Source organism: Ictalurus furcatus, chromosome 10 (assembly GCF_023375685.1).
Source record: "Ictalurus furcatus strain D&B chromosome 10, Billie_1.0, whole genome shotgun sequence".
Classification (NCBI taxonomy): domain Eukaryota; kingdom Metazoa; phylum Chordata; class Actinopteri; order Siluriformes; family Ictaluridae; genus Ictalurus; species Ictalurus furcatus.
The window spans coordinates 3,746,115-3,772,606 of NC_071264.1; the positions used below are offsets into that span (position 1 = coordinate 3,746,115).

Sequence of the window (26,492 nt, forward strand, 5' to 3'; positions counted from 1 at the left end):
GTGGCACATATAGGGGTTGGTGTACGTGGTGTAGAAGATGGTCAGGCTGTACAGAATGCAGACTTTGCACTGGCACAGTTTCGCTTCTTGCGCAGACTGCTGCTGGTCCATGGCCACTGGTCTTACCACCGCATCTGCAGCTTTCTGAATTACTTCCTGTATAAAACAACTTCCTTCGCTCTGGTGAACATCTGGTTCAGCTTGTACAATGGCTTCAGTGCCCAGGTAAACCTACAGACTCCTCAGAACAGCTACTGATTGACTGAAGTTGAACTTTTCTGGGAGTTGGTTCTAAATGCTGTCTATAGAAAATCCCATTACTTGGGTCTAAAAATTTAACCTGTATTTTTTAAATTATTTAATAGCGAAATAGCTGATGGTACAAAACTATGACTGTATCTTTCATTTTTGCCTTTACACACAATTCACAGTTCTTATCAAAAGTGAGTTTTGAGTCAATGACTGTGCCCAAGTGTTTATCCAGACCTATCAATCTTTATCTATTTTGCGTAGAGAATCTGCATTTTAACACTGGCATATGCTGCTACGAGTTATTACCCAAATATAAGCCAAAAGTCTTCGCTTTCCTCCAATATCTGTCAAGGTCAGAAAATGCTTTCTGCTTAAAAGATAAGCTAATGCATTGCCCTCACTTCCAGTCAAGTTAAATGGAGAAAGGAGTCCGAGCCTCCAGAGCTTATAAGCCAAAAGTGCCTTCCTTCCATCACTTAACACCACCAGCTGAATCTTTGCTAAGCCAGAAACGATTTACACTGCTGAACTTCCAAGTCTGTGCCTGTCACTGCTGTAACTAACTAACTAAACATGCTCCAAGCTGCTAACATTCAGGACAGTGAATGCACATTTATTTTTGAGTCAGTAAGTGATGCAGGCAGTGCTTAGACAACTGAAATTATATACTTAAATCCGATGTATTCCAGATGTCCAATTCTTTTCCAGACATCTTCCAGATGTATGTGCTTATGATGAATTATATAAATATATAAATTAGACAATTCTTGCTCAGTTTGATCAGTTATTTTACTGCGTTTGTGTCACATATTCTAGCCCTAATGCGGCTTAATGAGAAGTTAAATAAATAATGAGACAAATTAGCACTCGTTAGAACTGCATCTGCAACTGCATTTGATGGTCAGACAATAATAACAAGAGTAAAGAGTAAAGAAATAAGATAGACATATTCTGTTCCTGTGTCCTCAGTGGTTGTGCCAAACACCCAAAAATGTATTTGTTTAGATACTGTAATAACACTTTATTGTCTGAAAGAAAAAAAAAATCTGTTAATAACACCTTTTCAATTGGGTATTTATTGCTATGGCACAAGTGAAATAAACACTACACCAATCAAAATGTTATGCACAATGCATATTAAAGTTTACTGTCATAGTCTTGGGGAGTTTAATGCAGATCTGCTATTTTCTGTTTAGGAAAGAAACCATCAGAAACCAAGTAGCTGATTATACAATATCAATATCACAGCAATGTCAGTTTATATACCAGAGCATTCTTTCACATCTGACATGTTGCCCCCAAAGCCTTTGTGACAACTTCCCTCAAGCATATGTGTACTAATGATGGCCATATATCTTAAGACTAACTTAACAAAAAACTGCAGCTAAAGTTTCAGAAGACACTTTATTCTCTCCCCACTAAAAAATACAATTCGGAATATTCAGTGAAAAATTGTGCTCACCTCAGATCAGAGTGTTACTGACCACATGTGAACAGGGAATTGACCTCAGAACATGAAGCCACACAAAACAGCAATTTCTTGTTAGGTTAGTGCTTCTGGTGTTGGACGTATGAACACTTACCCATGTAACAATGTGCCCCTCTCTCTTCTACTAGTTTGTCTGATATCATATACACAACTTACACTGTATGTAAAGAATTTTGCAATTGAAAATTATTTTTGGGTTTCAAGTAATATGAGATTTTACTTTTATGGGCAATATTTGGACTAAAACTTACCATCTATTGTGTATTATCCAGGTTATGTATGAGAGCTGGTTTATTTCCCTTTACTCCATTTTGTACACATCCCTGCCTGTTCAGTGCTTGGGTTTATTTGACCAGGTGAGTAGATGGGCAGTTGGCCTAATCAGAACTTTACAGTGATTTTCATTTGCTGAATGATTCACATAAATCTGGGTACTGGTGCAGAACATGAGTGCTGAGAGCTGTATTCGCTGGCCAGAGCACTATATGGTTGGACAGAGGCAGGAGCTTTTCAACCCCGTCACCATCTTTGTGACATTGATCTACGCCATCTATACCTCCATCATCCTCTTCTTCTTGCCCTTTGGGGTATTTCAGGACTCTGACTTAGACTATCAGACTTTGGCTGTTACTGTGGAAATGTCAGCTGTTTTCTCAGCTACTGTTGAGGTATGTTTATTCTCTAAACTGTGTAAAATGTTTCTCCTTCTTTCAGAAGAATTTGAATGTGAATTTTCTGCTTTGAATTTGGAAAATATATTTCATCTATTTTAATTGTCGTTTTTACTTGTGTCTCTTAGATCAGTCTACAGACTAAATACTGGACTAAGTACAATTTTGCTGCAGTGTTCCTCAGTCTGGTTTTGTTTTTCCTGAGCACCATTATCCTTCATAGCCCTCGTCTGTTTACATCTTCCCCCAAAGACTACAATTTCTTTGGTATTCTCTTTATATCCATTCATTCATTCATATTCATATCTTCATACCCATTAACATTAACATAAATGCAGATGTGGTGTAGAACAATTTGGCGCCAATGGGTAAATATCATTTTAAAAATCGTATCACTGGTCAACAAACCAGTATTTGATCAGCAGTCTTGGGTATGTTACTGAAGATAGCATGACTATACTTATATTATGATATAATAAAATAAAATAAAAAATACAATTAATATATATATATATATATATATATATATATATATATATATATATATATATATATATATATATATATATATATATAAATTTTATCCAAGTCTACTACAGGTATGGCAATGTATACCTTTTATTTATAAGGTAAACTGTTTTTTTTTTTTTTTTTTTTTTTGGATGTAGTGATAATATAGTCACGAAATGCATTAAATACTCAGATCTACTTATATCAAGTCCATATTAAATTATTTATTTATCCATTAATATATTATTAATCCAGGATCCAATTTTAATGTGCACTCTCCGTCCACCTTAACAGGAAAAGCTGTTCATAAAATCATGCAGATAGTCAAGAGCTTCAGTTAATGTTCAAACATCAGAATGGGGGAAAAATGTGATCTTGATGACTTCGACCATGGTTATTGGTGCCAAATGGGCTGATTTGAGTATTTCAGAAATTGCTGATCTCCTGGGATTTTCACACCCAACAGTCTCTAAAGTTTACATAGGATAGTGTGGAAGAAATGATAAACATTCAGTGAGCAGTGGTCCTGCTGCTGAAACGCCTCGTTGATGAGAGAGGGCATAAACAAGTATTTCTTACATGGTTACTTGTGTATAATGATAACTTTTGTCTTAAATGGCCAGACTGGTTCAGGTTGACTGGAAGGCTACAGTAACTAAAATAACCACTATTTACAGTTGTGGTGCGTAGAAAAGCATTTCCTAATGCACAACACATCAAACCTTGAGGCAGATGGGCTACAACAGCAGAAGACCATATTGAGTTCCACTCCTGTCAGCTAAGAACAGGAATTTGAGGCTATAGTGCACACAGACTTACAGAAAACCTACACAGTTGAAGACTGGAAAAAGACCAAAAATTTTTCCCAATCTTCAACTGTCTGTTCTCTGGATGTTTTTTTATTTATCGCACGATTCTTTGTAAACTCTCCAGACTATTGTTTCACATCCAAAGTATTGCAAGTCTGGACATCCTAGACAAAGAAGGCATAATCATTGCATCAGGAAATATGATATTAAGGAGTTAGTATTTTTATTTAAAAAAAAAAATGTCTTGGTTAAAAATAACACTGCATGTCAAAGGATTTAGTTTACTGCTTAGTCTTCTAAAATGTTATAAAAAATATATATATAATTTGATCTCAGTCATAATTTATTTAGTCATACTTTATCTTAGTCCTACTTCACTGCATAAATTGCAGTGAATTAGAAATTAATAGATTATGCTTCAGTGATGTCAAAAAAGTTATGTAATGTAACGTAAACCATAAAAACTTAACTGCAATATGATTTTGCACTTTTTTTTCCCGCAATTAAATGAAATAATCCATGTAGTTAATATAAAACATTGGTTATCATACATTGAAAGCATTACAGTATATAGCTATTTAGCATTGTAGCAATGTGATCTGTATCAGGCAAAAAAAAAAAAAGGATTGGTTTGATGTCCTTTGCCAGCTAAACTACAGCTTTTAGCTTCTTTTTTTTTTGTTAAGATCTTAAGAAAGAGTCTAGTAGGAAAGAATTAAAATAAGGAGGCAGAAACCCACTGATTACAAACAGGGATTCAGTGGTACAGTATGATCTGTGCTCTCAGATGGTCTCAAACAGACTATCCTCATTATTTTGGCAGGAGCTTCATTAAACGCCTTCGCCAATCCTGTTGTATGGTTGGCATCATTTCTAACTAGCTGCACTGCTGTCCTGCCCTCGATTACAAGACAAGCTCTAAAAGTGATCCTGGTGAACCCCAACAAACACAAGGTGAGGGGACTCTTTATTAGGCTTACAGCAATAGGGACTATGTCTGTCAAAAATCTTTACATACAGTATAACAATTTTGTACATTTCTTTTAGATCCATTCATTAAAGGAGCCAGTTGAGCTACAGTCATGGATCAGGAAAGAATCTCCTCATCACCATTCGTCCTAGGTAAAGTCCTCGAGGCCCTATTGAGCCCACTGTGGATGAGACAGGAAGGATTATTAGCATTATATTATCTTAGACAGGACTAAATGGATTGATGGATTGCTTTTCTATAAAACAGACTAAACACAATTTTTCAGTTTCTATTTTGTGTAAGACACTAGGCCACTTTAATTAAATGTATATCTTTGATATTGATATTGAAGCTGTGTGCACATACATGAAAAGATCCAGGTTTAATCTATTTTGAATGGCATTATTCATCTTAATTTATTTTCATAGCTTGCTGAGTATTTTAACCACAGTTAGATTAGACCACATGTTAGTTACAAATAGAAATATGGGCAATAGTTACATAGAGAGATGTAATGTTTACAAAGTGTTTAAGCTGTCATTTATGCAGACTCTCAAGTCACTGTGGGCTTTTACTGTAACACATTCATTTTTTATTGCACTGACATGGGCGGTCACTCACATTTTTGTTGATAGTCAAAAAAGGCAAGAAAGAGAGAGAATAGTTTAAAAGGGAGAGCGACACTCATTTGGACAGCATGAAAATAAAATATGGATCATGATTCATGATATGGAAGATAAGGATGAATGAATGGTGTTTGTTTTGTGCCACACATAATTCATGAATGTTGTTCTTCATTCATTCATGCACTTTCAGGTGCCTTTGTTGATACTCAAGAAAGCATATTGTTTGTAGAAAACATGAAATAAGGGTAATGTTATTATATACTATAGAGCCATTTGTACTTATATGTTTATATTTATATCATATTTATCCCCCCACACAAAAGAACAACAAAAAAACCCATCTAGAGTCCCCCGATGTATCTCGGCCATTTCCACCACTGATTATATACACTGTATGTCAATGTTCTGTCACATGAACAAGATGTACAAGATGTACAGTATATCAAACATTCGCTCGACTTTATTATTTTTAAATTTGTAAATTTACTGGAAACTTAAAAATATTTTTTAAATGGAAATTTGGGACATTATACTTTACAAACACGTTGAACAATTGATTTTATAAAATCCTTCAGCATGCCCATTCAACATATTCCTGCTATTATGTTATGGTAATAAACAGGGATGTGTTCAAGGCTTTTCAAATAAAGGATAAAGAAATCAGATATTTCCAATTAGCTGATGATACCCATCTTTTATTGAGCCATAAAGCTGTTAAGAATACAATTATATGTCGTCATACTCTGTATCCGGTCTTAAAAAATATAGAAAATGTGAAATGTGAACAGTGAACTGCTCTTGGAAAGGTGGTGTATTTTTCCATATGCAATATTCTTCTTAAACATGTGATGTAAACTTTTTCCCTACTATATATTCATTTGAGGGGAAAAAACGAGACTATCATTCTTTAAATGAATGAATACGTTGTCTAAATCTGAAGCCTTATCTAGCTTTGGTAATGCTTCAGTACTTCTGGATATCCCTTTAGTTACTAGGAAAATTGACTCTAAACTTTTAGAATGTATATGGAGAAATAAATATCATTACCTTAAAAAAGAAATTATCCTTTGACACCCACAGGCAGAAACAGGCTTGAATGCAGTAGATTTTAACATCCTTCCACCTGGTGATTTATCTAGCAACTTTTTTGAACATGCATTAGCACATGCGTTGAATATGAACATGAGCTGTACAATGAAATGTAATTGTAGACACTGTTTGTATGTAAATGTATTTGTGTGTATATCAGGTTTGTAGGTGTAATGCTTTTGTACTTATAATTATTTGTAATGCTTTTCAATTCCACAGACTATTTATTTATTTATTTATTTATTACAAATGCCTATGTTTATGTTTCACAAGTACAAATTATTTTTACAGGTTCACTTGTTATTTTTATTTACTAAGTATAAATTCTATGAATTCATAAAATAATGGCATTAAAATGGTCTCATATGTGATTTTTTTTTTATTTTTTATTTGGGTTGTTGGCTCTCACATAAAAATTGCAGCATAATTCTTTGTAAATTCCACCTTTGAACTAATTTATGTACAGTATTTTGCCATATGCCGGCTAAATATAAATCCATTTAAAGTATAAATGAAAGAGGTGACTTCTCAGATTAGCTGTGTTGAGTGTTTTAGCTACAACAATAACACAACAGCCCATTATGGTTTGAGAGTTATGCTTGAATGCAGTAGATATTAATCACAATGAGAACAAAATATGTAACAAGAAGATACTAATTTTTACAAAAACATGTTTTGGGCTAAACCTTATTTAAAAACTAGAGTAAAATATTATGAAAGGAAAACATGTACATGATGTTTACCCAGACCAGATGTAAATCACTTGCTGTAAATAGCTGACTTCACGAGTCACTTATTTTGAGCACCTGCAAACACAGGTGCTATCCTTCATAATGTTGACAAAATAGCTCATTCAAACTAGGTATATTTGATTAGCTAGGTTTTATGAATGCATATTTCAACTATATGGGTGGCACAGTGGTGAAGATGGGTAGTGCTGCTGCTTCACAGCTCCAGGGTAAATGGTTCAATTCTGAGTTCAGGTTAGTGTCTGTGTAGAGTTTTGCATGTTCTCGTCATGTCCATGTGGGTTCTCTGGTTTCTGCTGACTGCCATTAGGTGGATTGGCAACACTAAAGTAATATATGAATGTGCCCTTTGATAGACTGGTATCCCATTCAGGGTGTGTTCCTCCCCCACGTACAGTGTTCCCAGGGATGTGTATGTCCTTCACTGATGTGTAGCACAAGACGTTGTATTTTGTGTGTTTGTATTTCGCGTATTTGTATTGGGTAAAGCTGAATATTGCTTTTCTAAAATGCTCTACAGTTCATAAAGTATAATCAGCTTTTCTCTTGCTGTCTAGGATGTGTGATGGTTTTTACAGGGCTAAAGTTGTAACCTGTGTCAAAAAATTGAGCCCTAGTTCCTAGACTTTATGAATGGCAAACTGCATAATGACTCTTTATCCTGTAGGGATTTGGGGTGGGGGGTCCAGTGTTATCCGCAAAGGGCCGGTGTGGGTGCAGATTTTCAATTTTCATTCCAACCAAGCAGGAGCCACACCTGATTCCACCTGTTTAATCAGTTGAGCTTGGCTTTCAATAGACTCAGGTGTGGCTTCTGCTTGATTGGAATGAAAACCTGCACCCACACCGGATAAGATTGGACACCCCTGCTCTAGGGTATATCATTGGAACACTGATCCTCAGCTGTGCATTATTAAATGAAATGTCACCTCTTTTCCTTTTGTTTCTTCTATGCTTAGACCGTTCCCTCTATCTTTCTTTATAGTGAAACTAGCTGTCTTCTACCATCACTTAATTCATGATAGATTGATGGGTTATAGTTGAGGAAGACCACAGTGCAACTCAGTGATTCAGCCTGCATATGTGTAGATAAAAGAGCATTTATGCTTGCTTGCAATTGTTACAGACTCGTTGGTGGTATTTTTGTATTGATTGCTTTGCAACCAAAATGAAAAGTGCCACATATGAATAAACAATAACCAGTAATTACAATTCATAAGAGGTTGGTACATAAATAAACCAAGATGAAACCAGCAATAGTTTCGAGGAATTCTGACAAGCAAGAGCAATTTTGTTTAATAAAAATGAAACAACAAGAAAATCTATAAACATTACCCTACTACTGTGACAGTGTTACCCATTTGTTAGTTACTTGTTACCCTTTTTGTACTTTGGTTCATGTGAATTCTGACAAATTTGCAACTGAGAGATCAAATTGCATTATCAACATACTTTAAGGAAACAATAGACATGTAAAAGTGTAAAACAATTTTTGCAACAGTACATACACACAATCAATTTACACAATCAATTTAAAACAACACTGGTAGAAAATAGAAACAAAGACCCCTCCAATAACATTTTAATCCCACCCAGCCCAAACCTTCCCATCCTGTCATTTCAAGCCCTTGCCCTTCCTAGGTCAGGCTTACACTGATGTCAGGAGAAATCTTATCATCTGACTACTGCTCACGCTGCATAAATCAATGCAATAAGGAAAATCACATCACAATGGTGCTAAAATTTTGATGAGGAGGTACAGATTTATTTACTTAAACTTTAAAAATGAACAAACGAAATAACCACAACATACTGATGATAACCAAGACATTAGTGGTCCATGCTAACTAGGGTTCTGATCTCCACGTAGGATCAAGACACTGCTCACATTACACGTTGTACACTTGAATTTTCTGACATATCAGAAATGTGTGGTGATCAATGACATCTCAGTGGATTGTATTATTTGTGCACTGTTTTCCCTCTCACACTTTTCCTCTCCTATGAGATTTACCATCCGATTGCCACTGACAGCAAAATCGTCCCATGTTACAACCCCAATTCTGAAAAAGTTGGGACAGTATGGAAAATGCAAAAAAAAAAAAAAAAAAAAGTCAATTTGAAAATTCAATTGACCCTGTACTATATTGAAAACACATTATTTGATGTTTTACTTGAAAATATAGACTCATTTCAAATCTGATGACTGCAACACAGTTCAAGTTGGGACTGTCGACTGTTTACCATTGTGTAACATCACCTGTTCTTTTAATAACACTTATTAAGCGTTTGGAAGCTGAGGGAAGACACCAGTTGTTTAAGTTTAGCAAGTGGAATTTTCCCCCAGTCATCCATTATGCATTTCTTCAGCGACACAACTGTACATGGCCTTCGTCGCCTTATTTTGCGCTTCATATTGCACCACACATTCTCAATCAGACTGCAGCAGGCCATGCTAGCACCCACACTCTCTGCTTACACAACCGTGCACTTGTAATCTGGGCAGAATGTGTTTTGGCGTTGTCCTATTCCGGATGGCAGCATATGTTGCTCCAAAATGTGTACATATCTTTCTGCATTAATGGTGCCCTCAAAGATGTGCAAGTTACCCATGCCATGGGCACTGACACACCCCCATATCGTGACAGATACTGGCTTTTGGACCTGACGCTGATAACAGCTTTTCCTCTTTGGGCCGGAGAACATGACGGCTGTTTTGTCCAAAAACTATTTGAAAAGTTGACTCGTCGCACCACAAAACACGATTCCACTGTGTTACTGTCCATCTCAGATGAGACCGAGCCCAGAGAAGTCGACGGTGCTTCTGGACAGTGTTGATGTACGGCTTCTGCATTGCAGAGTAAAGCCTTAACTAGCATCTGTGGATGCAGCGGCGAATGGTGTGAGACTTGACTAGAGTCCTTGAAACTTTTAATTATATTTTGCAATATAGGAGATGAAATGCCCAAAATCCTCCAATTTGTCTTTGGGGACTGTTCTTCTCAATGTGTTGGATTATTCGCTGACGCATCTGTTGTCAGATCGCCGAGCCTCAACCTGTCCTTGCTCCTGAAGGACTAGGACTTTTTTGGAGGCTCCTTATATACTATGATTAGACGATTGGCTCACCTGTTTCACATCACCTTCTTATTTCAACTTCTTACACCGCTATTAGTCCTAAATTGCCCCATCACAACTTTTTTGGAACGTGTTGCATACATCAATTTCAAAATAAAAGTTTACCTTCAAAAAACTATGCAGTTGATTAGGTAAAACATCAAATACCTTGTCTTTATCATTTTTTTATTTAAAGTCAAAGTGCATTTACAAAATCACTCCTCTTTGTTTTTATTAGCATTTTCCATGCTGTCCCAACTTTTTCGGCATTGGGGTTGTAGGACATCTAGCCAACTTCAGCACAATGGGCCTTTTATCATTTATTAAATATTAATAAGAACGGATTTATTCGTAAATCATTCTTGGGGACATTTACACAAGAAATTTGGTATTCATGAAAATCCTGTAATTTCAGAAGAACATTTGTATCCTAGTCGTGCTCCTGAGTGTGTGAGAACTTACACATGAGGAGAGTAATGTAAATCTCAACTCATCATTTTCATGGATTATATACAGTGAGGAAAAAAAGTATTTGATCCCCTGCTGATTTTGTACGTTTGCCCACTGACAAAGAAATGATCAGTCTATAATTTTAATGGTAGTTGTATTTGAACAGTGAGAGACAGAATAACAACAAAAAAATCCAGAAAAACGCATGTCAAAAATTTTATAAATTAATTTGCATTTTAATGAGGGAAAAAAGTATTTGACCCCCTCTCAATCAGAAAGATTTCTGGCTCCCAGGTGTCTTTTATACAGGTAACGAGCTGAGATTAGGAGCACACTCTTAAAGGGAGTGCTCCTAATATCAGTTTGTTACCTGTATAAAAGACACCTGTCCACAGAAGCAATCAATCAGTCATATTCCAAACTCTCCACCATGGCCAAGACCAAAGAGCTCTCCAAGGATGTCAGGGACAAGACTGTAGACCTACACAAGTCTGGAATGGGCTACAAGACCATTGCCAAGCAGCTTGGTGAGAAGGGGACAACAGTTGGTGCGATTATTCGCAAATGGAAGAAGCACAAAAGAACTGTCAATCTCCCTCGGCCTGGGGCTCCATGCAAGATCTCACCTCGTGGAGTTGCATTGATCATGAGAACAGTGAGGAATCAGCCCAGAACTACACGGGAGGATCTTGTCAATGATCTCAAGGCAGCTGGGACCATAGTCACCAAGAAAACAATTGGTAACACACTACGCCGTGAAGGACTGAAATCCTGCAGCGCCCGCAAGGTCCGCTGCTCAAGAAAACACATATACATGCCCGTCTGAAGTTTGCCAATGAACATCTGAATGATTCAGAGGACAACTGGGTGAAAGTGTTGAGGTCAGATGATACCAAAATAGAGCTCTTTGGCATCAACTCAACTCACCGTGTTTGGAGGAGGAGGAATGCTACCTATGACCCCTGGAAGACCATCCCCACCGTCAAACATGGAGGTGGAAACATTATGCTTTGGGGTTTTTTTTCTGCTAAGGGGACAGGACAACTTCACCGCATCAAAGGGACGATGGACGGGGCCATGTACCGTCAAATCTTGGGTGAAAACCTCCTTCCCTCAGCCAGGGCATTGAAAATGGGTCGTGGATGGATATTCCAGCATGACAATGACCCAAAACACATGGCCAAGGCAACAAAGGAGTGGCTCAAGAAGAAGCACATTAAGGTCCTGGAGTGACCTAGGCAGTCTCCAGACCTTAATCCCATAGAAAATCTGTGGAGAGAGCTGAAGGTTCGAGTTGCCAAACGTCAGCCTCGAAACCTTAATGATTTGGAGAAGATCTGCAAAGAGGAGTGGGACAAAATCCCTCCTGAGATGTGTGCAAACCTGGTGGCCAACTACAAGAAACGTCTGACCTCTGTGATTGCCAACAAGGGTTTTTAAACCAAGTACTAAGTCATGTTTTGCAGAGGGGTCAAATACTTATTTCCCTCATTAAAATGCAAATCAATTTATAACATTTTTTATGTGCGTTTTTCTGGATTTTTTTGTTGTTATTCTGTCTCTCACTGTTCAAATAAATCTACCATTAAAGTTATAGACTGATCATTTCTTTGTCAGTGGGTAAACATACAAAATCAGCAGGGGATCAAATACTTTTTTCCCTCACTGTATGGAATTTACTGTCAAGTTTAATTTTCTTATTTTTTATTACGTTTACAGCATTTAGCAGACGCCCTTATCCAGAGAGACTTATGGAAGTGCTTTGGAGTCCCTATCAAAAACATATCCTCATGTTAGTTCATTAGGATTAAGAGTACCATCGAGAACATTTATTGAAAACCAGTTGTTTTATATTATTGACACTGATTAAAGAATATGAAAAAAGCAAGCTAACAGAATAAAAATTATCATTTAATTATGACAAAAGAAATGGGGTTTTATAAATGGAGGATGGGACGGTCGGCTGCACATAGCTGTAAACTGTAAACAAATGCCTTAGCTGATGAATGATTCAGCAAATTTTTAGACAATTTAAAACAGTTACTTACTGTATGAGGGGAAGGATGTTTAAAGACTGGTATAATCCTTTTAATGTCATGCAACACTTCCAGCACATCAGCCGAGACACTTAAAACTGTTTAAAACTCGCAGTTTCCGTGTGTGACCTGCTTGGATGTCATACCATTTTCTTTTTTCCTCACTTAATTCACACCTAATTCAACTTTTCAGTCATTTCTCTCTAGATTCTGACCTTCTCATGTGCTGCTCATTTTGTCCTGCTCATTTTTTTTTTCTTGGCATAGAAATGATTCATTTTAGATGTCATTTTGTGTTTCCAGTCTTCTGTGCACTTGACCTTTTATGAAGCTTTGTGAGAGTCACTAAAATGCGAAGGAGCTGTGTCCGGAACACGCTTTGCACTTTACGGGTGATCAACATTCACACACCAGTGCGAAGACAATCAGTGTTTCCGAAACATTTCTAAATCCACTGGAAAATTTGAGTTCATTTTGACAAATGCAAACATTTACACACAAATTTACTAAAAGATTGAAAAAAAGATTGCGCTGTGTGCAAATTATGTCACGCAGCTTGTTTGCTAAATGGGAAAATGTCAGCCAATATTGTTTTACATCATTGTTACTGTGATCACTGAAAGTTAATATTCTACATTTATAGCTTTAGACAGATTAATCAGACATTCCATCTAGCCTGTCAATTAATGATTTAGTTTTGTTGATTAATGATGGATGGAAAGTTACATAAAGGCAAGTGAGAAGTGAAATTGTTAATCACAAGAACGGAGAATCACTTAGAGCTGGCGCTAAGGCACTGATGAAAGAAAAAAGGCAGATGACTTTGTACCAACATCTTCCCAGTTAGCAAATGAGGTGTTTGCGATGTTGTCGAGACCTAAATTTTGTGCTGTCTACATCACTCCAAACTGGTAGTGTAAGCCTGGTTTAAAATGCAAGCTGTTCCTGCTTTAGTCTCGACTACATTCATGCAGATATACGTCAGCCTGCCATCATTTACATTCTTTAGGGCACTTGAATGACATTAAAATGAAAAAAAAAAAAAAAGATTAAATGCTAAAATCCATAGAACAAACTTGCTTTGGTTGATATTCACGTTAACAATCCTAAAAAGTATGCAGTCAAATTGATCCATTGTTTTCCTTCTCTGTTTTTAACCTGGTCAAACATTGCTTTATGTCTTCCACGGGAACATTCAAAATGTCTTCATGTTGTTAAGCAATCTTAACGCCGTCACATACAAACAAGATAAAAAAGAACATAGACTATGAAAAAACATTATAAAGTCACAAGTTGCTGGACTAATCATAATTATTGTTAATTTCACCTAGATTACATAAACTGGGAAAATAAATTGAGGTATTTCAGAATTAATTGTCAGCACGAGCTTGCCAGGTCCTTGTGTTTACCATAGGGTAGGACATAAGAAGGAAAAAGCATGTGCATTACATCGTTTGGACTCCTCTACATTTTACTGATGAGAAGTGAAGAGAGGATCTGAAACAAGTCCAGTTTAAAATAGCCACAAAGATTATATACAGTTCTGATTTCATTTTATAATCAGATTCTGGACTGGTGATTGGTGAGAAATGTAAAAGTAGAACTGAATGTGTATAAGAATAAGAGTGTCAAATCTGTGAAGGGCTGGTGAATGTGTTAGTACAAAAGAGGTAGCGGAAGGCAACCAAACACAATGCCATCTGAACAAATAGACCAATATATTTTTTTACATGTATAGATAATACAGTTAAAAAATGTATTCAATGATCAGGCATATTTATATCAAATCCATATTAAATTATTTCTTAGTTTTGTGAACAGGTTTTAATCCAGGACTGAATTTTAATTCATAAAAAAATGTTTTCTCCATCCACAATGCCAGCTGAATGAAGTGACCAGGATGAAGTGAATAGACTAAAATGATCAAGATTTTTAATTCTGAAAATGATTCGAAATGATTTTTGCTTTCTATCAGTTTCTTAATACAGTTGAAAAATGTATGGATGGACTTGCTGGTGACATTCCTACAAAAAATTAATAATAAAATAATAATAATAATAATAATAATAATAATAATAATAATAATAATGTGTGTCCACAACTTAGTAGGCATGGGAACGTGATAATTAAGTCATGGCCATGACTTACAGTAATTAATTATGTACAGTAATTAATACTAAATTGTGCATGTAAACTACTATTCTGTGTATATCCTAATTAAAACAGATGAGCTGCAGTTTTATGCGGCTGCACTTAGTTTTCTCATTTCTTTGCATTGCTCAGTCATGGCCATGACTTCATTATTTTGCTCTCCCAATTTAATGAGCTCGTGACCATGTATTTAAAAATATTTTTAAATAGGGATATCATTAGAAGTGCTCCGTAGGAATGTTTGACAATATTCTGTTTGATGTTTACTGATTTTTTTGTACTGCTGTAGGTTTTTTAATGTTAAAGTGCGGTTATTACTGTATCTTATTTAAGTAGAAGCCTAAAATTGAAAATAGCCTAATCATGGACCAACAATTCTCACACATGATCTACTTTTAGAAAATCTATTATTGATATTATTATTGATTTTTGTTCATTGTTCTCCATTGTTCACTCCATACAGAGTACATCCAAGTACAGGGACATTGCAGAGCCCATGCAGCTGGGGCATACGCAAGTGAGTGAGGAGGAACGAGAGAAAAGGCGCAAAGAACACAGGTGTTTCTACTATGGGCAACCTGACCATCTCATAGGACAATATCCGGTCAAACCCCCCAAACCAGTCCTGCCGCGAGCAGGAGCTGTCTTAGGCCATGTATCAAGATCACAACCAATGCACTGTGAAGTACCAATATCCTCTACCACTAGTCTCCACAGCCCTAGAAGAGCTCAGATCTGCTCAGTTTTTCACTAAGCTGGACCATCACAGTGCATACAGTCGTGTGAAAAAAATAAGTACACCCCATGGAAATTGTTGGCTTTTTTGAAGTATTTGGACAAGCAACATTTAATCATGTTTGAAACAGTGTCTATTAATGAAGTTGATATACTTGAACAAAACCACAAGTAAAATGAGCTTTTTCAATCATTTATTCAACAGAAAAATCAATAGATGTGATATTCTTCTCTGCAAAAAGTAAGTACACCCTTGGCCTCAGAAGCTAGTATTGCCCCCTTTAGCAGGAATAACTTCCTGTAGGCGTTTTGCATAATTGTCCACCAGTCTCTGACATCGGCTTGCTGGAGTTTTTGACCACTCTTCCATACAATATTCTTTCAGTTGCAAGATCTTTGAAGGTTTTCTTGCATGTACTGCCCATTTCAAATCCCCCCACAACATTTCAATGGGATTCAAATGCAGACTTTGTCTAGGCCATTCCATGACCCTCCAATGGCAAACTGTAGTCTTACAAAGGCTTTTTTTCCTGGCACGCCCCCTATGCAGGTCAAATTTGTGCAATCTCTTTCTGATTGTAGAAGCATGCACTTTGACACCAACATTTGCAAGACTTACTAGCAGATCCTGTGATGAAATTTTGGGGTTCTTGGAGATTTTTGCTCTTGGGCTGAATTTGCTGGGATGGCCAGTCCTGGACAAATTGGCGGTCGTTTGAAATATGCGCCATTTGTAGATTATTTTCCTTAGAGTGGAATAATGTATTTCAAACAATTTTCTTTTAATCTTTAATCAATTAAACTTTTTTAATCCCTTGCCTGACTCACAGGCATCCACAATCTTGTATCTGAAGGCCTTACAGAACTTTTTAGATCTTGACATGATGACACCACACACCTCAATAGCAAAGGGAACACCAGACACTAAATATGAGAGGGTTGTAAATAAGACCGGTTCCACCTGCACTCCCTAAGCAGGCTCTAATCATTGGCACCCAATCTTGAACACTTGATTCTAATTATATGGATTTGAAAGTGTGATAAATGTAGGGGTGTACTTACTTTTCCCATGTGACTGATCTGTTTTTTGTTTTTTGAAAATTACTGCAAAGTGTCAATTTTATGTATCATCTGATAGTGAATCACCATTATTATTAGGCCCTGTTTCAATGATGATCAAATGTTGTCCAAATATGTGAAAAAAGCCAACAATTTCCATGGGGTGTACTTATTTTTTCACATGACTGTACAACATGGTCGTAACAAGCTCTTTGTCCCTGTCCATCTTTGAACTTGGCTTAACATCTGGGTGCACACCTCTTTAGCCACAGGGCATCCAGGCTCCCAACGTACCTACTATCTCTTACAGGACAGATATTGTTGGCCACGCATGTTTGCAAATGTGCTCCATATTGCATCTTCTTGCTCAGTATGTGCCCAAGCCCAAGGTACCCTGAACCCTACCTGCCGGCAAACACTGGTCACACATAGCTATTGACTTCCTAACTGATTTACAGGAGTCACAAGGTATTAAAGCAATATTAGTGGTCATTGATCAGTTCTCCAAGTCTCTGCATCTCATTCCTCTCCCCAACATCCCCTCTGCCTTTACCACTGCCAAGCTCCTCTTTACTCATGTATCCAGATATTTTGGCATACCAGAAGAAATAGTTAGTGACCGGGATCCTCAGTTCACATCTCAAGTCTGGGCCAATTTTATGGAGAAATTAGGGGTAACCGTAAACCTAACCTCTGGATACCACCCTCTGGCCAACAGCCAAGTAGAGCAGGCTAACCAGGAAATCAGTTGTTTCCTCTGCACCTTCTGTGCCTCCAATCCTGAGGACTGGGCCCAGATCTTTCCGTGGGCAGAATACCCCCAAAACTCCCTGAAACACAACAATTAACTCACCCCTTTTCAGTGTGTGTTGGGATACCCCTGGAATGCTAACACCACAGATTCACCAGCCATTGACAAAATTTCGTCGGCGTGAACAAGTCTGGGATACTAGCCACCAATGACTCGATCAGGCCGCCATAACCTACAAAACCAAAGCTGACACACGACACAGTGACCAACCCCGCTACCAACCGGGATACCGGTATGGCTTGCCTCTAGGGACCTACGACAGCCTCACACCTGCAAAAAAAAAACTCAGCCCCAGGTATATAGACCCATTTAAAGTTCACAGACTAAACAACAAAGTCACTTATAAATTAGACCTACCCAGTCCCAGCCGCATAGCTCTGTCTTTTCACATTTCTCCTCTCAAGGCCGCCCATCAGTTGCATTCACCAGTGCATTTGTTTTGTGACAGCAAGCATATGGACCTCAACCAACTTCTGAAAGCCACAGAGTGTCAGTTACACCATTCATCAATATTATTGAAACCTAACCAGATCAAGTCTTCTTGGTTTATTAAAATGTTTTATGATTTTGTAATAATAATATCAAGTCATGACAATAAGGGCTATTTGTTAGATTGGGGCAATTAATGTTCTGATTTATGCGATTCAGGTATCAATTTGTTCATATTTTAGCTTAAGAAGACAATTTTTAGAGATATAATGTAGTTACTTATAGTCACAATTTTTGCACAAACTTGTAACAAACTATATTATATAAAAATAATTAAGGGATGTGGACAAATCAGTATATTTGCTCATACTGATTTGTCCACATCCCTTAATTATTTTTGTGTTTAAACTAGTGGTTTAAACTAGATAAAAATGGTTGTGATACATTTTGCGTATGCTTCCTTCATCCTGGTTCTGTGTTTTCTCATGTGTGCATGCGTCTGCATATATAGTGCGTACTGTGTGTTCTACACTGCAAAAAACTTATATTAAAAACAAAAATATTCTGAATATACCCAATAGTCTGAGACCACTAGTGAAAATTATTCTATTTGGCTTTTGTTTGGCTGTTTAAATGTTTATTTATTTATTTATTTATTTTATTTGCATTTTGTAATGAAAATGTTGTCATTATAAATGATATTATCTGTAATAACTTGCCTGAAAAGTAGAATCCACTTTTCGCCTTAATGACAGTGTGCACTTGATCTGACGATCCATGTTAGATCAACTACATTGGTGTGACATCTGCACATGTGCTTCAATGGAAGGGATAAGACGGACATTTTGACCATGGTCAATATCACAAATTTACTCACATTTAAATTGTGACCTAGAAATAGTATTGAATAGTCAAGATGTTGCACATTTTGTTTTAGAATTTTCAAACATTTTCATATTTTCAGTTTATAATTTTCAGTTTATCAAATTCAATAAATTCAATTTATTGGATTTTCAAACAAATAATTTTTCAGTTTTAAGCCAAAGTTTAAAAGTCCCAGATTTGTATGTGGTCTCAGATTTTTGGACCCCACTGTAGTTTAATTTATTGGAAGGTTATAAATGAAATCATGGTTATATTACTGTGTGGAGGACAGGTCACTTTCCTCTGGGACTAGTTGAAGCATCATTTAAATGAGGTCCAGAACAAAATGAAGTAAAATGAATATTTCTCATTATGAGATCTTGAGATATATATGAAGCATATATATGAAAATTAAGTCCATTTCTATCTTGACATTGTCAAGTTGTATTGGTGATATTTTTTTATTCTTTCTAGAAATAAATGCTTAAAATCCGCAAAATTATCTGTCAAGAGACTAAGAAAATGTCTTATTAGAAATTAGTAAACATGTCTAGAACTATGCTTAATAGCCTTATCATCATCTCATAATGAGAAATATTAGAATAATATTCTAAAAGGTCTAGCTGCAGTTGAAGGTAAAAGGCACTCAGCTGTCTGCATAGTTGCCACCTCCCACTTTGCAGTGTGGCACTTTGCAGTCTAACTGCACAGACTGTAAATGTGTGTGTCAAAGAAAAGTTTTGCCTCTGGTGTCTACGGTTGTTCTGTGGTGTGCTGTAATCCTCCCTTGATAACACTGGACTGGACTGGCAAGCAGAAAAATCTTTGGTATCAGTGGCTGGTTAATAAACCACCCAGAACAGTGAGGAAGGTTCCCTCACAAAGAAAAGTTATTTTATGTACACATGAAATTGCGTCTGATTTGTGTCATGAATGCCACCTCTAAGGCTTGCAACTTAGAACAAAATGAGTCCCTTTGCATTATTGTACCTTTACCCAGCAATGAGTTCAGAAATGCTAAACAGTTGCATCTTGTTTGTTTGGAAACTGTGCAGTACCTCTTCACAAGTTATGAACCTTGTGGGTGTGGTGATTTCGGTTACTGTCTGAAATCCCATAGTGGAGATGAAAGCTGAGCGTGTGAAAAAAGACCTTCTTCCTCTTCTTCTTTTTCTGCCCAATCATTAGAGAGGACTTTCTCCCAAAGGTTCACTTTTAAAACAATTTAAAAATTCCTCGTAGTGTTGTCAATTGATTTTACTTTATCCTGCATAAAGTCTCTTCATCGACAAAGTCTCTTACATATGCATACCATATCACAACAGTAAGAAGAAATAGAAATGTTACGTCTCAATTACCCGCATCAGTATTACAAAGTTAAAGAGAGGTGGATTATGTGGAATAGAGCATGAAAAGTGAGGTACAAAAACAAAAATGAATCAGTAGGTTTTTCTGCTTTGGTTATGTATCAAATGCCTTAAAATTTATATTTTTTTCCATTTTGTTGTTTTTAAAGGAAAAATAGCAAAGTCTAAGTCTGATTGGGTTTTTTTGTTTGTTTGTTTTTGTTTTCTTCTGGCATTTTTTTTTTTTTTTGCCAATCACAGGAGTAGATATATTTATTGTTGTGTAGGCATAGCAAGTCAGTGTACATTAAGGCAAATATTATTGGCACTCTATTTTTGTAACATTTGATGTTGTACTTTACCATTCATTATATTTTTATAGTCAACTCGACTGGAGGTTTGATTTGTCACCAAGATTTCAATAGGTTTTACAGCCTTCCTACTTTACACTGTTGTTTTTTACCCCCACCATTTTCTCCACAATTTGGTCACCTGGCAATTCCCACCCACCAGCCAGCTCCCTCTATCAAAAGACAGCTACCAACTAGGGAGGCTGATGGCTGGCACATTGCTTCATTTTATTCCTAGGATTTCAGTAGTAATTTACTGATTTTGACAGCAATGCACTGCTATGATCAGTAGGTGGCAGTGTAATCCTATAGATTCTGGATAATGACAGTGAAGCACAGGAGGATTTGGTTGTCATGTGCTGATTGTAATTACAGAGACTGTGCTTTCCTGCACTACACAGGCATGATAGTAATTATTTTTGCTATTGACAAGAGGGGTTAAAAGTCCCCTGAGCATGCTGCCATCTCTGTGCATAATAAATCAAAATAGCATGTCTGCAATTTCATTGCTGGGAAGGGTAAATGAAGTATGCTTCACCTTTGGTGGAGATCAAGACATCTGCTTCAGTTCCTCACTTTCATTAGCACTGAGTATGATCTGAGAAGTGCCATTAAACAGCCATTACGTAACTGCAGTAGTAAATGGGAGAAGAAGAGTGAAGTCTTGGATAGACAATGAGGCAACTGTTGACGTGTGTATTGCTGCCCTGTTACATGTTTTACTCTGGCCTGTTTGTGTACACACCCGTGTGTTACTTGTGGTCCACTGTTGCTGTAAGGTGGATACTGAGGGTCCAAATGGCTCTTTTGAAGACTCCAACTGACTTCAGGCACACACGTGTCTGATTTTTGCCTGTTGTCCTGCTTAAAGACTGCATTGATGAGAAGTGTTGCTGATTGTTGGTAGCAAGTGGGATTGCATGGCACATTGTGTATGATGTCTGAAGGAATTAGCACAGCTGAGTACACCTGGGAGGAAGCCGTTCTCCTCAGGCTTTGGAGAAATTGGCAGTGGAGGTGCCAGACTGCCCAGGGCTGCTTCCATGGCCTTGCTGGTGCTCATCATGCAAACGGTTAGGACAACGACGTCGGGCATTCATGAAGAAGTTGCTCACTGTGCTGAGCTCTAGACCCAGCTGTTGTGCAATGGTCAGCTGCATTTCTTTGCTGGGCCGCTTGTTCTCCTTGAAGATGGCAATAAGTGTGCGTCGCTGCAGGTCGGTGAACACAAGACGTTGCTTTTTAGGGACTGTGCTGCGTTCCTTCAGCTGCTCTTGCTCTTTTCGCTTACAAGCTGCAGAAATAACAGAATGAAAGGAAAAGGAAGATGGAATCATGAGTGAGGGTCTGTCATTGACCCAAAACATCTACAGCACCATGAACTCACTGTGCTCCACATTCAGTCTCATCATCAGTGTTATACTGTACTTCTGACCCTAACTAATTTTCAGTCTTGTTAGTTAATTGAAAATTGTGACCAAATACATGTTTATGAATTGCACTGGCAAATGAGAGTAGCCCAGTGATGTTGTGCAGTATGGCAATACCTACACTGCACAAAAAGCCGAATACCTGATTCAATGATTCAGCCTTCATGAGCATATGAATGTGTGAAATCATCTAATATGACTGCATTAGAAGCCATGTGCTTGAAGGCTATTCTGTAATATCTGTCACAAAGTACTCTACTCATTACATTTTAATATAATTAAGAAAGGATAGAACTGTGTGTAATACACCTTAATATAATATAAAATAGAAAGAATTAAATATAGGGTTTTTGTTTGTTTGTTTTTTTTTGTTTTGTTTTGTTTTTTAAACAGAGTTTTCTTTGCCTTATGGTGATTCACTCTGACAAATATCAACCTGAAACTTTTTTTTTTCAGTTGAGGTTAATTTCTGGATAGCAAAGATATCAAAGTTTTGTAACTTCTGAGCTGTAGACACTTACCGCTTTTATCTCAGGAGAAACAAGACCACATCTCTGTTTATGACACTGTTCATTTGTAAAACACCCAACGGAACCCTGTACTTCCATATTTGGATAAAATCGATTCACACATACCAACTGTACACCTGTACCAACATGATAGATCAGGCTGGTTCTTCAAGGTCGACTGTCCTGCAGAGTTTACCTCCAATCTCAAACTCACAATATTTACAACAGCAGACTTATTTCTGTGAAAATTTCAGTTTCATATCTGCTCCCCCACCAGAGGTATTCAACCAGAAACTGAGGGAAAATTGCACTTTCTCGCCTCCATAAGAAAAGAGAAGTCTAAAACCTGAAATGTTCTGCATGCACACTATATTTACCCAGGTACCCCCTAAAAATTAAGACTGAGACTTCCCTTCCCATTATAAATTGACCCTAAAAGTAAAACTGTGAGCAATCTTGAGTATTACATTGGACTTAAGTTCTGTGCAAAGTGTTTATACATGCCCAAGTACCTTGTAACGTGCTCTAGAGATCAGTTTTTGTTTCAAGGAACTAGGCCCATCCTGGGCTGAGATATTGAGGTTTCTGTAAACAGCTGTATAACCAAAATTTGTTGTCTGCCATGAAACAAAGATGGGCCTGGCTATCTAACATGAAGCAGAAGTTGTCCAGAAGAGCCAAAAGAGCTAATAAAAGAACCACAAGGTTTCTTTATGGTTACTGAGATTATGGGTGAGGTTATATTTAGTCGTACCATAGCATCAATTAGCTACATAAATAATTATATCAGCATAAGATCCTCACAAGGATACTAAGATAAATGTGTGTGTGTGTGTGTGTGTGTGTGTGTGTGAGAGAGAGAGAGAGAGAGAGCGAGAGAGAGACTGACTCTGTGATGAGCTGGCATCCAAATCCAATTCCAGCCTTGCACTACTTTCTGGGTGAACTGTGACCCTGATTAGAAAGATGAATGAGTAATTATGAGCTCTTTCCTCTATTCCCCAGAGATCCTAATTTTCCAAATCATGTTTCTTTTTGGAAACATGCCTCTTTGGCATCCCGCCTACAGTACTTTACCTAAATACTAGCTCAAACTGTTGTAGACTATAACCGTATTTTGACAGTATAGATGGCCTACATTTACTTTGACTAATAATGTACACTCTGTTTATCACTCGGTTTCTGTCTCAGTTAATTGTATGGTAGCCATTGTCATCAGTGAAATTCTAATTATCGAAAGGTTAGTCCATTGACAGGGCTAGAGCAGAGGATTAAAAGGCAAATGTGCAAGCAGCTGTTCAGCAATTTATAAACAGAACTGTTTAGTCTATATTTACACTGTATTACAGACCCTTGTCCTCTTTGTTTATAATAGGCTAAGTGCAGGTCTGTTGCAAAAGACTGATCTGATCAATATAGTATTAATCAGAAAGATTAACAGCATTAATGTTTTAATGGAACACTGTAAACCCACTGAAATTCATCAATTGGGTCGAGTGTAAAAAATATTCGGTTACACTAAATTTAGCATATCAATTATCTTTAGCAATTTCTTCTTTTAAGCAGGTAAACAAACAAACAAATCATTTAATTAATCAAATAAATTAATGAATTAATTAATTCAGTTGTAATGAGCTACAGTACATGTACTCTCCGTACAGTACTTGAGTACATGGGTCACTGCAATGGTACATTTTTTTTGAGTATAATTAAATTATAATTCAATTAATGATATCACTAATTAATTCAATTAAATTGTTCAATTAATTAAATCACTTTTACTTCATTTTTTTAAAATAATAAAATATTAATTTTTGCTACATGTATTTTTGATCAGCATTACCGAGTAAAATTAAAAGACAATATGTGCAAATTTTTAATAATTACATTTTGAGACCCAATCAAAATAAAGCAGCTTTCCAGCAGTGTTTTGTTTTTCTTTTCTTCTTCTTTTTTCATTGTTCCCAGGGCATAGCTCTAAGGTTATTATTATTTCAGTTTCAACCTGAATACGAAAAATTCTGTAGCGTCAACATTTTAGAATATATATATATATTCTATAGATAGATAGATAGATAGATCGATATAGATAGATAGATAGATAGATAGATAGATAGATAGATAGATAGATAGATAGATAGATATAGAATCGACTCAACGATACACTGAGTTGACACTGAGACTGGTTTAATAACGCTTATTGTCCAGCAGATGTCAGTATAAAGCTGACTGTCAAAGCATTGATACTCCAAATTATTTTCGCTTCAAATGTGTTACTCTTTGAAAGCTTTGTTTCACCCATCACTAATGATGCACATTATTATTAACTGCTGTATGAAACATCTTTTTTGCCTAGAATAGAATGTGAATTTGGCATAATATTCTTAAATGTGAACGGTAGACAAAACCACTGTAAGAAATAGTAAGATTACTATACAAAGCTCAGTTTCAGTGAGTATACAAAATAAATAGAAGCTATGTATGATGGGCGAGAATTACTATTATTCAGGATGCAATGCCAACATGTTTGATTTATTCACCTTTGGCCAAATAACTAGTATTATAGCCTACGTTTTTATTTGTATAAAAAGAGTAAGATGTAAAGAAATGGATAGTTGTCTCAAATAAATACGAGGTAGAATATTGTTGAACTGGAGTTGCTGGATTAGAGCCACTGTGGCAAGCTTATATTTGAGACCTGAATGGTGTTTCAGTGACGTAATAAAACTTCATTTCCATTGTCATGTGACATTGTCATTTTGAAACTGGAGATCTTATTTGGACTGTGTACCGTGTGATCCATTTCTGCAGGTCAGAGTTAGGTACAAGTGTCTTTTGAGTGCACTTTTTGCACTTTCAACAGCCTTTTTCTAAATCTTCAAGAAATACAGGACCAAACTTTGGGGAACAGAATGTCTGGAGGTGTCTAACAATGTCGGACAAAGAAGTCAAAGCAATCCTGAAAATGAACTATCACACATCAAACATAAAGAGACTGAAGACTTTTCCCCAGGCATATGAGCAATCAAGCCTTGAAACCCTTAACATGAATTGCTGAATAGATTAAAAAATGCAACTCTCATTAAAATGAGGCAGATCATCTTTGTAGTACAATGGCAGATACCAAATGGTAAATGGTCTGCACTTATTTAGCGCTTTAATCCAAAGCGCTTTACACTGTGTCTCATTCACCCATTCACACACACACACCAATGGTAGCAGAGCTGCCATGCAAGGCGCTAACTTGCTATCGGGAGTAACTTGGGGTTCAGTGTCTTGCCCAAGAACACTTCGGCACGTGGAATCACGTGGGCCGGGAATCGAACCGCCAACCCTACGATTAGTGGACAACCCGCTCTACCACCTGAGCCCCATCCCACCACAGGTACAGTCCCTCGAACAGTGTTCTGCGCTGCATATGGAGATAGTATCTGTTTCATGATGTATATATTTGTGTCATTGTCAAGTTTTGTCAACTGAAAGTGCAGAGATCCAGAGGATCACAAAATAAAAGCTTGCTCAACAAATTCTATGCAGAACTGACTCACCACATGTTTGATGAAGGGCAAAAAGCACCAAATATGGGTTCGACTGCAGATGCACTTGGTGACATTTTGGAGATCGATAATGAACAGTTTAGGAGTGATTTGTGATTCCAAGTTACCTGATGTGTAGAAACACCTAATAGCAGTTCTAATTGGTTTCATGTCCAGATTTTTTTCCACTGGATTACCTGACTCGAGTATATCAGAGTTGTTCTTTGTCTGTTAGGAACTACATGAAACTGTTCTTTGTGCTCATCCTGACTCGCAACATGGATGATATTTCATGTTTTTACAGGACATACATTTTAAATTTCCTTCTTAGTAGGTGTACTCAGGCTTCCACAAAACAGGAAATTGTTTTGATTTTTAAGGCAATGATTCAATATTTGACGACACTGAATCTGCTAAGATGTGATACAGTTCACTTTAGTAGCGTTCAGTTAACATGTGGCCAACTTTGGGTAAACTCAGGCTGTTGTTAATTCATGAATGATG

The 26,492-nt window shown here is 36.9% G+C and overlaps 2 protein-coding genes across 2 annotated transcripts in view; one reads left to right on the forward strand and one right to left on the reverse strand.

Moving 5' to 3' along the window:
* The window catches only part of LOC128613883 (phospholipid-transporting ATPase IC-like), a 34,650-nt gene extending 31,901 nt beyond the window's left edge, over window positions 1-2,749 (forward strand). Inside the window, exons 17-20 of the mRNA XM_053635037.1 lie at window positions 2-225; window positions 2,014-2,097; window positions 2,185-2,409; window positions 2,541-2,749. Of these exons, the coding sequence (XP_053491012.1) occupies window positions 2-225; window positions 2,014-2,097; window positions 2,185-2,409; window positions 2,541-2,744 (737 nt within the window). The 3' untranslated portion in view covers window positions 2,745-2,749. The remainder of the gene's footprint in view (window position 1; window positions 226-2,013; window positions 2,098-2,184; window positions 2,410-2,540) is intronic.
* Window positions 2,750-21,502: 18,753 nt separating this feature from the next.
* Window positions 21,503-26,492, reverse strand: part of onecut3a (one cut homeobox 3a) — an 8,961-nt gene continuing 3,971 nt past the window's right edge. The window contains exon 2 of the mRNA XM_053634365.1: window positions 21,503-21,807. Coding sequence (XP_053490340.1) covers window positions 21,503-21,807 — 305 coding nt within the window. The remainder of the gene's footprint in view (window positions 21,808-26,492) is intronic.